At 39.7% G+C, this 16,879-nt stretch overlaps 2 protein-coding genes across 2 annotated transcripts; one reads left to right on the forward strand and one right to left on the reverse strand.

The window, feature by feature from the left end:
• Window positions 1–1,355: 1,355 nt before the first annotated feature.
• Window positions 1,356–4,343, reverse strand: LOC141907446 (sperm microtubule inner protein 11-like). Its single transcript, XM_074797090.1, has 3 exons — window positions 3,971–4,343; window positions 3,152–3,287; window positions 1,356–1,642 (listed from the first exon to the last, which is right to left on the reverse strand). Exons 1-3 carry the CDS (start codon window positions 4,254–4,256, stop codon window positions 1,594–1,596), a joined length of 471 nt encoding a protein of 156 aa, XP_074653191.1. The 5' UTR covers window positions 4,257–4,343; the 3' UTR covers window positions 1,356–1,593.
• Window positions 4,344–5,483: 1,140 nt separating this feature from the next.
• LOC141907034 (uncharacterized) lies at window positions 5,484–10,115 on the forward strand. The gene is made up of 2 exons (XM_074796579.1): window positions 5,484–5,590; window positions 7,131–10,115. The coding sequence occupies exon 2, from the start codon at window positions 7,903–7,905 to the stop codon at window positions 9,550–9,552; it is 1,650 nt and encodes a 549-aa protein (XP_074652680.1). The 5' UTR covers window positions 5,484–5,590; window positions 7,131–7,902; the 3' UTR covers window positions 9,553–10,115.
• Window positions 10,116–16,879: the final 6,764 nt, after the last annotated feature.

Here is a 16,879-nt window from a genome sequence, read left to right on the forward strand (position 1 = left end):
GGGGTCCTGACCCCCGAGACCACCCCCTAAGTGTGACGTTGCGTCATTGAGATATATATTTTGCCGGATTATTTTTGAAGGGAATATTGTGCCATAAAATTGCAATCGTTTGTGGATGTAGTACGGTCGTTTGTTTAATTTCGTTTTGCACTACTCATAGGTGTGTCGTGTACACATTTGATATAAGATACGCGCCCTTCCGCTAAAGAAATTAATTCGATTTACGGGCAAAACACTAACACCCCAACATTTTTTCAGAAAACGTATTTGCTCGATCTAACTCACATTCGATGAAAAAACCGTTCTTCACCACGCCAAATCAGTCATAACGCCATATTTTATCGGTCCCAACGGTGGCATTTCAAAGGACTTAACTAAAACAGGGTGGATCACGTGACTGTGAGGTACCCCACCCTACCAGTGAGATATCCTAAATTCGCCACTGAATTTTACTGCATGAAGCCGACTCTCAAATGAGATTGTCGTTGTTAAGGACTTTTTGGCCGTTGTTCTAACCATAACCTACTGATTGAAACAGGAAGATACGAAAATATTCCCCGGAATGAACGACTTTGTACAAAATGTAACCTAGGAAGAATAGCGACGAATACTATTTCATAATGGAATGTACTTTTTTCGAAAGTTTAAGAAGTCGGTACATACGGCAACAACTAGTAAATTTCCCTAACTCCAAATTCATGAATCTTTTTACATCACAAGACCCAAACATCTTAAGGAAGCTAGAGCAGTATTTATAAAAAAAGGCACACCGCCTCATCAAGCCATCGCTGTGCACACACGTCTTAATTGCGTGTATAATATGTACGAACTTTATAGAAGAAAAAACTGTTACTGTATATTGCAAACGTAACTGGAGTAACTGCATTTGTATAACTGTAAACTGTTTATTTTTTTGTATCCTGTGCTCGAACGAAAAAATTGTATAATTTCTGGAACAATAAATTAAATTAAATCTAAATCTGGCGGTATTTAAAATGCATTCGGTCGACTCTCAAACGAGATAGGCGTCGTTATTGAATAAAATATTAAACGTTCTTTCGATTGTAAATTACTTACCGAATTCGGTGAGGACTACTTCGATATAAATACCTTTCGGAACTAAGATGTATTAAAAAATCCGACTTTAAATTTGGCTAAATTTATCAAAATAGGTCTGGATGTATATAAATCAAACTGGTAGTATATATGTATTGTAAATATGTATTGTATAAAGTATATGTATGTTTGAGCCCAATTTAAAGTTTTTAAAAGCTTTTATTGCCGTTTATGTAATTAATTGTAAATACATGTAATTGTTTTTCCTCAATGGTTGGAGTGTAATCAATATTCGTATTCGTATTCGTACTCTATCATCGCACAAATCACATTTTCTATAGACAGATTTTTATTTCTTTTCCCTAATATACATAATATATGAATAAATAGATTAAGCGGACATCATTATTTAACATTAATACTCAATTAGTATTTCCCGAGTTATTACGCAAAATGGATACAGCATCGTTTCAATTAAACAATTATTAAAATTCAGAAAATGAATTCGATGATTTTCGCGTGCGCGCGTCTATATATTTAGAACAGCGTAAATTCGCGATTGGTTAAACTCATTTCGTCCACAAATCTGCAATAAAAAGGAGAATGGAAAAAATGAAAATGTGCTATGAACAGCGGTTTGTCAAAGATTGTTTAACGTCAACAGGTGTTAACACTATATAATACCACTGTACTACCATATAATGGTAGTACAGTATAGTACGATATAATTCATTCCATTTTATTTACTCAAACTGGTCTGATGGGAAATTCAATTATTCAAAAATTTACACCATAGGCTAGACGTAATGTAGAACTTAAGACTGGTAAAATATTACTTTCACAACATTAGCAGTTGATGTCCGCTTAGCAAAATGTGAGGTAAATGGGGTTTTTGCCAGAAGAGATCGTGCGAGTACATTCAATTTCCAGATTTCAATTCGTATGTTTAATCGGTAGATTTATCTAGATACGAAATTAAAGTATTAAGAATAATGATAATCTGAAAATTTGTGTATCGCCTGTTTCATTTAGGCTAAATAAAAAATTGATACCTTGTTTCTCCGCTCTGCTGAGCTTAAATGTTGACTCGGCCGGCCGCCTATCTACGCTATACATTACTTTTTTTAAAATCGTGATCAATTTTACCATAACAGACCCGGCCGCTATAGACATGAACTGTTTATAAATCTTATCATATTTTACAAAAATGACCCGGCCGCTGCGGAGAAACAAGGTATCATTTTTGTTTAGCCTTAGATTCAATGTTCACAAGTGCTTTATGGATGTTTCTAAAATTGTTTCTAAAACCCATACGCTTTACATAAAAGCTGGTGTTTCGGACTGTTTTAATGTGTTCAGATCATCAAATCTCTGAATCCAAAAAAGAGTTCCAATAAGATGAGGCAATATGTTGGAGACAACGTCCACCAAATAGTTTAAGACAGTCAGAGTGATGTGGGGACAAGAATATTGCCAGAACTGGATCGCAGTGGACGAGCTGGTACATATGGAACTATCTTAAAATCCTGTAACCAATAAGGAGCCAAATTGTTTAGACACTTCAACTCAAGAAGGATAATTGTGAATTTGATTTGCTGTTGCACAGGGAGCCAGTGAAGGGAAACCAACACTGGTGTAATGCGTTCGCCTGTTATTCATTTATCAAACTCATATATTTATTCAAGTTCAGTGTTTATCGGAAAAATAACATTTATTACACATGTACTGGTATACGGGTTAGTTATCTATTGAATTTTGATGAATAGGCTACACTTGATCTTTAAGTATTGACTAAAACAATGGTTCAATCATGATAAATTACAGTCCTGGGCCCAGTTCCACAGTTGTGAGTTAAGATTTGAGTTTAAACATTGAAAAAGAACTAATTTTTACTCAGAGTTAACTCTAATTCACAACTGTGGACCTTGATTCTGGGGCCAGTTGCTCAACGGTTACTTAGAAATAACGAGCGGATAAATGCCATAGTAACAATGAACTTTTAATTGTCACTTTGTCAACTATCCACTGGTTAACTCTAACCAACTTTTCAGCAACTGGCTCCAGATCGTCCACATAAATAAGAATATATTTTTACCTCGTCATTTCGCTGTTGACATGCACATGTCTGCGTACGTACGTCCAGGGCTGTTTTTCCTGAATCGGGCTTTCTTTCGTCCACCAGCCGTATTTTTGCGATGTAATAACAGGCGTTCGGTACAAATCAACCGGACCTGAACAAGAAAGGAATTCGATTTCGACGTGATATATAGGCTATATAATAAAAATCTGAATCCGTGAACAACTGCGATTCGTCACCCGTACTGGATTTTCAAAGTTTTATTGGTACTCTCAAATTGAGCCAATCCATGATCGGACCATGGGGTGCACTCCATTCGATCGGGGTAGAATCACCGAAGTCTCTGTATACATCCTATAGATCACTTCAGCTCTTTGTTGAGAGATTTTATTTTGAAATCTGTTTTTGTCTGAATTTATATTTTTCATAATGTTCTCTAAACTAGGCCTGCTATATTTCATCTAGGGCTCTATTACACCACAGCTGACCCGATGATATTTCAATAACCGTTCAAAGCAAAGCTACTTAGCTATGTTACGTAAATTCTGGTCTTCAAGTGGGGGTCAATTTTGCAGCCACGAATGAGCCTCTCCCCTGAACTTGCGCTGGGATGCCGCATTTCACCAAAATGGAGGGAACCCTCTTTACTCGAGTTCCATTCACCAAGAACCTTAGTATCAGATGTACCACAGTCAGTTACACTAGGATCGTAGAGCGACGGAGATCTCTGTGGAGACAACCACTGCCAGGGCTGGGACCACGGTGAAAAGTTCTGCTGCGGCTGTGGCGTGCTGACTGCCCTTGCCACTTGCAATCGATAAATCAAGAAAACCCTACCTTCAGGACATCGTATATGTTTCGTTCTCATTCTAGTGAGTTCTACATGCGATCCCTGCGGTCCTTCTCCGTAAGATGAGATCTGATCAATCGGAACTACAGACGGTCGTCTCGGTTCTACTCCGGTTTGCGGTCGTTTGATCGGAGGAAGTTTTTGTAATTGTTTGTAGTGTAAAGTGTAATTGCCTGCCGATAATGCCCGCTCGTTCGGTGTGAAACCGGGGTATTTCAAACCTTCCCGTAAAGTATTCTGATACCCGAACTGTGACAAACCGAAAAACGACATCTTTCACGTCGTTTTGTAGGGATTTTAGCGGATTTTATGTGTAAAATTCTTCAAGTTGCTAAGCAGTTGTTTACTTCCTGGTTGACCGCCGCGACATCGAGCGGTTAGTCGTGGTACTACTACATGATTGCGCGGAGATGTCGAATCCCACAAATCCGTTTTCATGGACGCACTCTTTTCTATGAGAATACATGCGAAATTGATTTAAAAATTGACAGTTAAAGTATATTTCAATGATCTAACGAAGCTGTTCACGGGAACCACGAATTCTCGACGGATAGCGTCATGGTCATGAACGACTGTAGCGCAAATCATTAAAAGACCAGACCCGGACCGTACCGATTATCAGCAGGGAAGTTTAGGATTTTCCCAATAAACTAGTGAAATCTATCCAGACGAGTGGTTTGCCGGTTTAACCAAAACCGAATGGAGAACATTGTGCAAACAAAACTGTTCTCTTTATGTCCCATCCAGTATTTCAATGCGTCAAAAGAATTTGACAATCCCCCTGACATTTTAAATCTCGGTTTTAAATCATCCTTGCTAAAAACAGCCCTTAATTTGATTACACAACAAAATTCAACAAAATACTTCATATACGCATCAAAAATGACATTATCATCGTTTTGAAATACCGTGAAGAAATATAGTTCAGAACTCGTAATGAAATGTAATTATGTATTTAGGCCCTGTTGTAAAGATTATTATCTAGTTAATATCCAAGTTTTGTACTTTAGTTCGATAGAAAAGATAATTTGGGGAATTTACCAGGGGGATTTTTCCTTGTGGGTACCGGGGGCTATTGCGTACAACAGTGTTTTAATTTTTGATTTCAAACAGTGGAAATATCGACTATATCAAAATAGGACATTGTTTCTCAAAATAGCATATCGAAATAGGACATTGTTTCTCAAAATAGCATATCAAAACAGGACATTGTTTCTCAATTGAGGCTATTTTGTCGGTTGTCTAGGCAACTTTTCTTCTGCTTTCATCTGGCGCGCGTGTCGTGCGTGATTACAAATCCATCATGGCGCGCGCAGCAGCCTTTGTTCAGATAATGAACGGCGCCCGTCACCAAATATAGGGGAAATCATTAATTCATACAACAGCCGCGACTGGCAGACAAAAGGATAGTTGATTATACTATCACATCTGACGTGTAGTATGAGTAGGGCATTTATACGTAGGGGTAGCGAGCACGCAGCTAGTCAATGGACGCAGAGTACTGCAACTCGCGATTTTTGTAACATCTTCCGTGGAGCCGCTATCGTTGATGACAGGACTTCCTTGTCGAAGAGCTGATGTTTTCAACAGAAATTTCAGATCAGAAGGTAGGTTTGCAAGAAAGCATATATAGGGCCTACAATATAGTGAACGTTAAAATGAAAAAATGAACATACCAATTTGTTAAAAGAATTAAGATAGTGCGCCCTGTGGGAATACTCCAAGTTGCCTCAGATATGATGGGCTACTTTATGAATCATGGATGTATGTAAGGTAAAATGTCAATATAGAGAAAAAATAGCCCTAATGGTTTTCTTAGCTAGTTTTATTTTCAACGCTTCCGTCGTTTAGATAAGATTTCTTTAAGGATATAGCCGACGAGTTGAAAGTAAACTGGGGTATAGCTCAAGAAAACCTTAAGGGCACATTTTTCTTTACATTGTGCGTTGTGGATTTTCACCCCCTATTCAACGCGGATAGTGTCTTCATCGAGGTATGAATCATGGTATAATTCACTAAATCACCCCTACCATTAAGCGCAAATAAAACGGCGCCATCAGTTCGAGACAAAATGGGTGGTTTCTACTTTCATTTTAAGATTTCGAATTCGAAATTTGAAGTCGTCTTCACAAAGGATCTCGGTAGCCACGTGTCTGCATATTGTTGACGTGCGACTGTTGGCAGGTGGTGCTGTTACAAGTGCCGCCACCACACATATTGCATGAGTCATTGGTGTCTCAATTTCCTCAATCAATCTCTGGATTTAGTCACGCTCGAAGCGTTCACTTTAATTATTCATCGCTGATTCTAATATTATTGTTATCGATCGTATAGCTTTGTTGTTGTGAATTAAGTCATAGCGTTAATTCCGCGTTGTCGGCAGTTGACCTTGGATGGATTTTCCATCATTTACAGATGGTGGAGTGAGAAACCACAAAAAAATGAAAAATAAAAACGCATATAGACACGATGAATCATTAAGATCGCAATATCCGTGATGGAAACAATAAAAGCAAAATCCTACGATATATTGCTCAGAGGCTAAAAAGTTAATTCAAAATTCTAGAAATATTTCAGGTTTTAGCTAAAAAATGATATGTCAAATGGATGTTTGACATGTCATTTTATAGTGAAGAAGGGTGGTAGCAACTAAGCGAAATATTTCTACTATTTAAGTTAAACTTTTAAGTCGTTTATCGCGTATAAACAGGATTACTCCAGAAATGAAATAGCGCGTTGTAGCAATACCAGCTCTTGTCTCAGTTTTATCGGCTTTTACAATTTGAATAATTGTGCGCTATATAACACAAAATTTGATACACTTTGTACGTATAAACCGTATGCTTGAAACCATGAGAAATAAGAAACACTTTGATTATTCAGTCTTATTGGAAATTCCTATCCGGAAGTTACCGATACGTGATAAAGTGAGGAAAAGGGCTGTTCACGCGAACAGAAAGTGGATAGATTTATGATCGCGTGTTTTTCAATGCCTAGATCTTGAACCTTTCGCTGAACCGTGAAATAATATGTATATTTCATTACGAATAATCGGTTTTCAATTGTCCTCGACGCCGTATTGCGATTCGAAAGTATAATTTACTACTTCGTTGTAAAATAAAAAGTGTTTTTCTTTATATTTTCCAGTTCATGCGTAGGTCAGTACGCGTTCTCTCGCGGGACAGTAGTTGTTGTTGTGATTGTAAGCGACCGACCATTGCGGCGACCCTGGTACTTTGAAAGAGCTCGTTTCATATCAGTCACCTGGTGCAACGCGACCGAAAAAGCCCGGGGCGGCGGCGGCAAACTCGATATGCGGGGTGGATCATAATTCTACTTGTTCGAACCAGTATCTAGTCTGCGGACAATGACATGGGAGTAAGTTGTACTGTAATCTATGAAACGTCGCAATTTTTTTCAATAGCGTTATCGCAGCGATTATGACTAATCATTCGGCCGCATTTATATATACGTGGAAATACGTCTGTATATATAGCTCACGCGAGAAGGCGCAAGGACGAAAAATTTCACTCCTGAGATGACGTTCTCGTTGAAATCGGGAGGTAATTACTAAAACTGTCGAGCATATATTTGTCGAAGAGCTCGATATTGTCGAAGAGTTGTGGACCGGTAAATAATGCTCACTCTCCTTTGTTTGCCCACTTCAAAGAATTAATTACGTTCCACGCGTAACAATTAGCGAAGGGCCAGGTGTTGAAGCACCTTGATCTCGGGAGTTAATTCTCACAAAGAGCGTGACATTGGATTAAGATAGCAACAGCTGAATAGCGATAAAGTGGCAGTATTTGTACCCCTGGGGATTTTGTCGATCGGCGGCGGGCGATGAGTAAATGTACCTTTGTATCGAGATCTGAGCATAGCGAGAGTTTCGTGTACATGAGGCAGTCAGCTCGCGACGATGGCTCCGGTTTTACTGGGCTTACGCGCTACAGAGACCTTGCCGAAAACCATGTCGGGATCTAGCATCGTTTTGGACGGACAGTGCCCGAATTGCGAAGTCGGTGTTACCGTATCGATAAACGTGCGACAACAGGAACCGCCGAGTCCGCTGAAAAGGCAACGCTCCGCCGAGGAAAATCTACCTCCTATTTCACCGGGTCGGTGTTCATTAGTCGCTAGGCAAAAACAGCTGTTATCTACACGCACCGACGAAAAAAACTGCCTTATCATGGACACGAGCTTCGGCAACCAGACGAATGATGCCCCGGGTACCTTCGATAATTTGGAGAACTCGAGGAATCTTGCCAGTATTCGCAGTCGCATTCCGGATGAGCTGAGAAAAACGCGCGTTATCGAATATCCGCGCATACCTTACGAGGAAATAACCGACGCAGATACGGATATCAAACAGCTACGAAAGCGAGAGTTGCTACGATGTACGATGAACATGAATCGGCATCGGATGGATGGACAGTTTTCGGCGCGAACTGTTCATAAAGACAATACGACCGCCTGTAAAAAACGAGTCACGTTTGACGTCGACGTCGTCGACGGAATGATGTCTAATCTGAATATGGCGGACGACGACAACCAACGAGCGACTCGTTCGAAAAGTTCAAACGACAACCTGTCGCGCGAACGGAGATGCGAGGACAGGTGCAACTTGCCGAAACCGCCTCGCGCCAACGCGGACGCCCAGAATCGTTCTCCGTCGAAAATACCGCGTCGCCCGACCCGCGAAATGAAACTGAAACGATACGCGGCGAAGATGCGTCGTCGCGCGGCGAGACGAGCCGATTGCGAGCGCGAAAACAGGACGTCTACCGAAGTCGGTTTCTTGACCAGGAAACGTTCCCCGACTGAATCTCGAAGGGGTGATTCGATTCTTGACGGGTGTGAAGATACCAGTACCGTCGGCTGTAATACGACCAGGGAGGTGGGACACTCCCACCTCCCTGATACGACGAAACAACGATCGCCCGCGAGCCGTTACGGTGATATCTGCGACATACCTGGCAATGAGAATATGAACGTCGAGCGTGAGTCAGGTGCATCGAACAATGAAAATAGCGATAAAACAGACGGCGCGGACAATGTCAATAAACAGACCGATGGTAATATCAGTAAAGCCGCTGTAATTCGCATCAAACGGAAATTGTTACGTCGGCGCTTAATAGGCGACGCGCAGACGACCGCCAATCCGAGTAACGATGACAAAAATCGTCCCAGACCACCCGCTGACGACTTTCGGCCGCGGGCTTATAGCGATACCGCAGCGCTCACGGCGGACTGTGCTAAAACTAAATCGTCTTCCAACGACCGCCAGCATCGTAATACGATGACGTCACGTAGCCGCGCTTTCAGCAAACTGAAACCTCTTCTCAGCAGGCGGCAAATGCAAGCTTTAAACTTCGTCGCGAACGAAGGCGCCGGCGTCGGCAAAATTGCGAAAGCGGACACCGATAGCATTTTGGATACGATTCCGGCTAGTTATCCGGGTATCGCCCCCAGGCTGGAAGCTCATCCGCTTTTGCCGATATCGTCGGCGACCAGACGACTGCAGCAGCTCGATCGCGTGCAATTACTTTCCGAGGAATTCGAACTGTGAATATATTCAATATATGTATATTTTATATATCTTTGGAATGGATAAATGCAAATGAATTCAGCGAATGGAAAATAATAGATCACCATCGCTCGTGTTCCAGTGGCGAGATTCTTGACATATGGCGGCGTTTGCTATAGGGCCTAATTATCCGCTATCACCCGGTATCTACAAACGCACGATTATAATATAGGCTATTAGTGTATAGTGTTTTATTGTGCTAAATACGAATGTGTATGCAAAATATTTTATCACATGACTATACGATACATTTTGATAATGAAAACATTTACACCGAGTTTTGTACATGTACATGTATATTGCATTTAAATGACGCAAAATATATATGCAAACAATTTTTGTATTGCATTGTCATGTATATACACGATAAGGCAACTTTCATGACGTTGATTGCTATGTGATTATGAGGCGGGCATTGCACTTTTGTATATTTATACATGTATATAGTATATACCATTTTACATTTCAAACGCCAAAGGTTGTCGTACGTTTTACGTACTGTATACGCTTTTCTATATCATGGCTATTACTACTCATCATGTACTGCGAGGAATATCTAATAAAAGCGATTTTTTCACATTTTCGAACATATTCCTATGTTCTTCGTTTTGATACTTACTCACGATGCGCAGCCGATGTGCGTGGAGGACACGAACTTTTCCAACCGTTTTTCCAAACGATTCCCTCGTATTTGCTATCGATGATTTGTTATTAGACCAGCCTTAGCTATTGTTCTATCATTATTTGATGAGACGAAGTTGGCGGGGGCCTGTTGTCCGCTTCAACGAATGTAATTCGAGGGAAAACGCCGTGCGCCTTGTCACCCCGACACTACTCTGACTGGGACAACGATGAGGTAGCGGGTTCTGGCGCATATAGAAATTTTGTCTCCCCCAGGGTCAGTTTACAGTTTAGTTTAATTTATTGCTCAACAAAAATAATTTGCACAGAGCAAAACAGAACATTATAATGATTACAAACAATATTGCTTGACAAGTTAAAATTTCAATTCCTGTTGCACGTATAAACATTTTAGATTTTTTCATTACTAGGGAATGTTCTATAATACTGTTTCACATGTAAGTTCCTCAACTAGGAAGGGACACAGTAAAAATAAAATGAAATTCGTTGCAAACAATATTACGGTTACATTTAGGGCATAGTCTTTCGTCTCGGGGGATCCGGCTATATTATCTGCCGTTTCCATAGGTAAATTGTGTAATTGGAACAATCTACAGACATTAAATGCCCTGGACGCTATCAAAATCGAGGATCAAAAACTAGATAGGCGATATAACAAAAAGGTAATATATCCGGCATTAGCCTATATATGCAACGTTTTCTTTTTAAAATGTAGAGATAGATTCGCAGTCAAGTCGCATTTCTCTTCAGACGAGCAAGGGCGTTAACCTACCTGGTGACACGCTGGAAATAAAAGCAGCTACACGAATTATCGACGAAATAAATAAACAGAAGCAATTTTCTAAATCAATACAGACTTCATCATCTATCGGGTCGATAACAAAACGGTATATACAATCGTATGAAAAATTTTACTGAAGGGTCAGCCAAAATCCTGACGCAGTATTTAGGTCACGATATCGTCAACTACGTATATTCGTGGCAATCAATGTAGGTATTTGACGACGACAAGCAGAGAACATTATGCGATCGGGATCGCCGCGGGTTAAGACTTCAATGGTTTACTAGAATAACTATTTGGAAATGGAAATACATCAGATATTGCTGCTTGTTATTTGGATACTAAGTACATTAGTTGTAGATGACGTAGCGTCTACATCGTGTATAAGAATTGACGATTGTAGCTGTAGAATGGACGATGGAAGCGGAATTATAGACTTATCCGGTTTAGACAGCAAAGACCTTAATGTACCAGCGTGAGTCCACGATCTCAAAGATACCCCCTTTTTGATTGTATATTCCCATATTTAAAATTTCTGATACGGCGTCTGCATATAGCAACATGGCTGATTAGATAGGCCGCTATGGTCCCTGGCAGACGAGACTGGGCCGCATCATACAAAATCCCTGGAAAATTTGCTAAAGATGAATATAAATTATTTTGATCATATTCTATTGGACATCTATATTTGCAAAATATCGAAACAGATCGCGTATATTCCATTTCTATAGCTATTTTCTTTATTTTTTGTTTCGTTTATATTCAAGGACGTATCAGGCTCTATGTATCTATACTATTATCTATATGTTCTCGATTTAACGGAGATTGCCATAAATTAGTCATCTCTTTAAGGATTTTTCTACATGTGAAACCCAAGCCATTGGTGATCATCTCTCAAAATGAATGCCATAATGTGGTGGGTTTTCGCCGCCATAAAACTGGCTGGGGTTTCCTTTTTTGGAATTCAATTCAATGTTTATTTGCTTAGAAAAGGTAAACAGATACAATCTACGCAGGCCTAGCAAGGCCAGAAAGGGCGCTTAACGCTAGCACCCAGTTTCTATACTCATCATCCAGTACGCTACCAGGAGACATTAAATCCGCATTTGTCAGCTCCACGTTAGTTATTGGGCTTTCGATTTAACTGGATTAGTACACAGAGGCGTGGTAATAGAATTAACTATAACCGTACTTTACAGTATATTTACGATTATCACGTGACCTCCCCGCTCGGAAGGGATTTGAGCCAAATGGTATCGAGACTACCACGGCCCGAAATACTGTCCGATTATATTTCGAGTGCGCAGCTACATGCGCATCTTAGATGATGTCATTATTAACCAATCGGAAATCACATCTTAATTAAGCCCGGGTTTTTCCATTTATAGTTTATCCCTTATGCACTCCCGGCAAGGACTCGAACCTGATGGCATCACTAGACCCAGCCACAGAACGAACCCCTGTCACACTAGACCGGGTGCGCAGGTACATGCGCAGGTTTATCCGCAAGAAAACTTGCGACACCAACCAGATTTCACGGAGTCCCCCCAGCCCTTTTTCGAGGTGAATGTAAAACAATATTGTTGATTCCGACATTTTATTCTACCCATCAAACTGCTTTCAAAAATATTCTAATGGCGTTGTGTTCTAAACAAGAGCAGAACAGGAGAAATCATCGAAATGAGGACCCGTGCCATCCTACCCCGCTGTCGGGCGTGCGTAACGGCGAGACAACCCCGAAAAATCTAGTTCACTTTCAATTAACTTTCATCTCGATTTCTAGCCTCCCTCATCATTAGGCATATGAGACCACATGGTAAACTCAGATTGATAATTAGGATCAACATATAGTTACGATTTTCATTCAAGAATTCAAGAAATTATAGATAGATTTTAATTGAATCAGAGTAGAAATCCGGGAGTGGTTGTAGAATATACACTATTAACAATCAAACCTTGTCTTAATGCACACATTTTCTTATCTCTTTTCGAAATTTTCTAAAACTGATAAAATATACAATGAAATTTACTGCGTTGTTTGATGTTTCGAGTGTCGCAGTCGTCAACACAACGAGTTGAAGCATGTAAGGTTTACGGGGCCAAATCAAGATAGATGGTTTTACACCGAGAATGACACTAACTATATTGTTAGGAAGCGATAGAATAAGATATAAACAAGTTATCGCCACAAGATTTTTGATACAGGTTTTGTCTTGTTTGGAGATACTCTGCGCACTTTCTAAAGAAGCTGCATTTGGTCTTGATACTAACTGCATAGCGATTATAACTATACACGAAACACTTAATATGCAGTATGGAGCAATATAACGCATAGTCGGTAAATATACGGACATGGCCATTCTAAAAATGACGTTCTCCGCAGACCGGAAATCAGGAAATAATATGCAGTTTTGGCGCCCGTCTTCGACATAAGTGTGAATGCCATATAAGTTAAAGAGAGCCCCCTCTGCCACAATGGTAATGGTCCATTGACATAATATCAAATACCGACGCCGAAGTTTGGTAAAAGTTGTCGCAGCTTTAAAAGGCATACAAATAGCAAATGATCTTTCAAGAGAAAAAATACACAACGTCCATATAGATAATCTTAATGAAACATTTACCGTTACGAGTAAAAACTTACAAACAAATTCGGAAGTCGTGTAAATGAGGTATATACCAAAGCCTGTACCCGAAGCGTAGCTGATCTTCTCAAGCAATTTTAATGACATTGTGTTTACGTGTATGATATCGGATAAAGCTAATGAGATCAAGTATTGAGTACTGGGACCGTCTAGTTTATTGCGCAATCGAATGAGTAAAACCAACGTGAGCAAGCTACCGACACTACCGAAAATCATCAAGAGATAGATTATAATACTGTACGTGTACCAGACGGTCATTTGCCAACGTTCCGAAGGCGACTGGAGAAATGTGCGATTCATTATTTCGTTTGAAATGAAATTGATACATCTCTGAAATATTAGTTGATGATTTAATGAGGTTTGGTGTGCCAGTGGAGTAATTCGTTATGATGCGTTAGTTGCGTTCGTATCAAACGATAGATATATATATTCATAAATCATATTCAATCATCAATTTAGAATTCAAATCCTTCGGGGTTTTAGATACCCGCACGGATATGAATGATCCCGCTCTGATTTTCGTTTCATGTCTATTTGAAAGAAAACAAACGTGATGTTGAACTTATTGATATTTTAGTGGCACCAAATCTTAACGGAAGTTAAAAAATGCGGTTTCTATCGTACCAAATGAATATAGTTGATTTTGTCAGGCTGTTCGCACATTCTCATTGTAAATAAAAGGAAACAAAAGTACGACGGATTTTTCAATTTGCACTCACCGGTATCGCTTAATTTTAGTAGCGCCAATTATTGATTGAAGTTTGGGGTTTATCTTCTGTTTTATTTAACACGTTGAGGCGAACGCTCAAGGACAATCGAATATTCGTTCAAGATTTTACTATTTAATTGCGATAATTCTAGGACATTCTCTCTCGAATCGCGTCCGAGTATTTTTTGTCGTTTTCCAACTGAATCATAACATCGACATTTGATCGTTACCATAAACTGATTTCAGAACCGGATTTGCAATAGAAAATAGATGGACGCTTCGTCGGGATTATTACAGTAAATATCGATATAACCTTGACCCTCGGACGGCGCCGACACTTTGCTTACACCGAGACTCGAAAGAGCAGATGGTTCCGAGAATTGCAGTGATTTCCTGTGAAATTTTGGATCTAATGAGATCCTGCAATATACATTTTGGATACAGAAGGGATAGATATCCTAAAACACAATTATATCCTTGTGTCAGCGTCCCTGCTTTCTATCCCCCTCTGAGATCCCATGCCCCCTATTTCTTTATGATTTTCATATTTAAATGATTGCAACAGATACCGGCAGTTTGCCAAAACGTCAAGTCGTTTCCGATGTTGAAAAATATACCAACATTGCAAATTAGCGATGCTATCGCAAACGGATAACTAAACTTATCGTTTATATGCTTATTCTTGAAGGCCTGCGAAAAATTCTCCGGACCTAACGTGGAATTTTACACGCCCATAGGGGATCCGTCACCGGTCGAATAGTCATACGATTCGAGTTCATCGCAAGTAGCCGTCAAATACTCGTCAGCTAAATCATCATGGTAAATATTGAATACGCATGGTATAACGGCAAGTAAACTGTATCAATTTTTTGCACATTCCTTACGTTACGTTTACGAAAAAAAACTAGCGGTGAATCTTCTTGCGTATAAGCCCAGGATCCTTCTTTGTCCGACAAAAACTCCTCCTCCATTCAATTTAACTCGCTCTCTCTTCATTCCGTTGCCCTAGACGCCAAATATTGGCCCTGCAACGTAACTAACTTAAACTTGAACTTGATTAGTATGCATTTTGATCACTCTGGAAGGCCAGCTATTCACCTGACACGGGACTACGTATACGACTTAATATAACTGATGCCTTCTTCATCGTTTTCAATATAGGAGCACTAAGGTTTATTTGAAATGCGCTCCCAATGCAGGGAAGGGAAGACTCGATATCTTAGATAGTTCATCAACCGATGTGGTAAGCATTTGGTTTGATTAGTTCATTTTCAATACTGAAATTTGAACTTGATTTTTAAGCCTCTAAATCCAAAAATTATAAAACGAGTGATCGGACAGATTCCTTTTCTCACTCACTGATATTCCACTGAAAATTGATTTACTCTTTAGAAATTGGTTCGAATTTAATCGAAATGTAGGAAAAATTGAAGCGCAGTAACCCAGTGCCACTATAGAGATGCTTACGGATTATCGCATAACACTCTAAAATTATGCAGTTCCCTCACGTCTTTTGGAATCCCTTAAGAAATCATCGCAATAACCAATATGATAAAATTGAAGTACGATATGTGTATTTCTCATGTTGAATGTTTTTGTCCTGTAACTCGTAGGTATTAATGGGGTACGAATGTGAGTGTATGGGCGACTGGACCTTCTAGGTCGTAAGCTTCTTTCAGCTTCACCAGCCACCCAGCGTCTTCTGGTGGTAAATCCTTTCGTTCCTGGAATACCATCACCATTGTCGTTATCGTTATCATTATCGTTATCGTTACCTTTTTGTTATCATTAGCGTTGTCATTATCGTTACCGTTGATGTTATCGTTATCATTATCATTATCGTTTTAACGATCGTTTACATTTTCGTAACCGTTATCGTTATCATCATCGTCGTCATTATCGTTATCATTATCTAAAATGAATAACAGTTCTTCATTTCGTTCAATCATCTTAAGCACCTATTGTCTTGTAAATTCAAACGAAACGATCAGGATTTTTTATCGTTTGAATTACATATCCTTTCAATGATGGCTGTTGTAGTGTAATCTTTTTTCAGAAAATGCAACTCACCAGCGCATTTGCATGTGCCGAAAATGACGGCCTCAGCGTAGGGTCAGTTTTATGTATGATGTAAGTAGATTCTAGTAGGTGGTTGTATCAAAGCCTATACCAGATGGATGCTCCTCCGATCATTTGTAACTTTATAAAAGTGGAATCTGTTTTTATCCATCTCTCTTACAGAGCGCTTGTGTTAGTGTTTGTTTATGTTGTGGGTGGCGTGCTTTTTATGCATTTCGTCAAAAAAGCAGAGGGTACGAATAAGATACCGAATAAGGCGATATGGACCAGTATTCCTGGTCTAATAAAGGTTTGTGAATTTGCAAATGTACGAGAGAGGGGTCTGTGGGGCTGTTAATGGCCACACGCATTATTTTAGATACGACACTTCGATCGTGGAAAAACGCAAAACGAAAAGATTCGTTCTTGCGCCATGATTTATGATTTTCGTTTTTGCTCTATGTTTCATTTTTG

The sequence above is a fragment of the Tubulanus polymorphus genome, chromosome 6 (genome assembly GCF_964204645.1).
Source record: "Tubulanus polymorphus chromosome 6, tnTubPoly1.2, whole genome shotgun sequence".
Classification (NCBI taxonomy): Eukaryota; Metazoa; Nemertea; class Palaeonemertea; order Tubulaniformes; family Tubulanidae; genus Tubulanus; species Tubulanus polymorphus.

Coding starts and splice junctions, on each gene's coding strand:
- LOC141907446 (XM_074797090.1), bottom strand. CDS start 4,256: ATGTCGTTTTTCGGTTTGTCACAGTTCGGGTATCAGAATACTTTACGG. Junction 3,288..3,970: donor ACATATACGATGTCCTGAAG/GTAGGGTTTTCT, acceptor TTTCTTGTTCAG/GTCCGGTTGATTTGTACCGA. Junction 1,643..3,151: donor GTCAACAGCGAAATGACGAG/GTAAAAATATAT, acceptor TTTTTATTGCAG/ATTTGTGGACGAAATGAGTT.
- LOC141907034 (XM_074796579.1), top strand. CDS start 7,903: ATGGCTCCGGTTTTACTGGGCTTACGCGCTACAGAGACCTTGCCGAAA.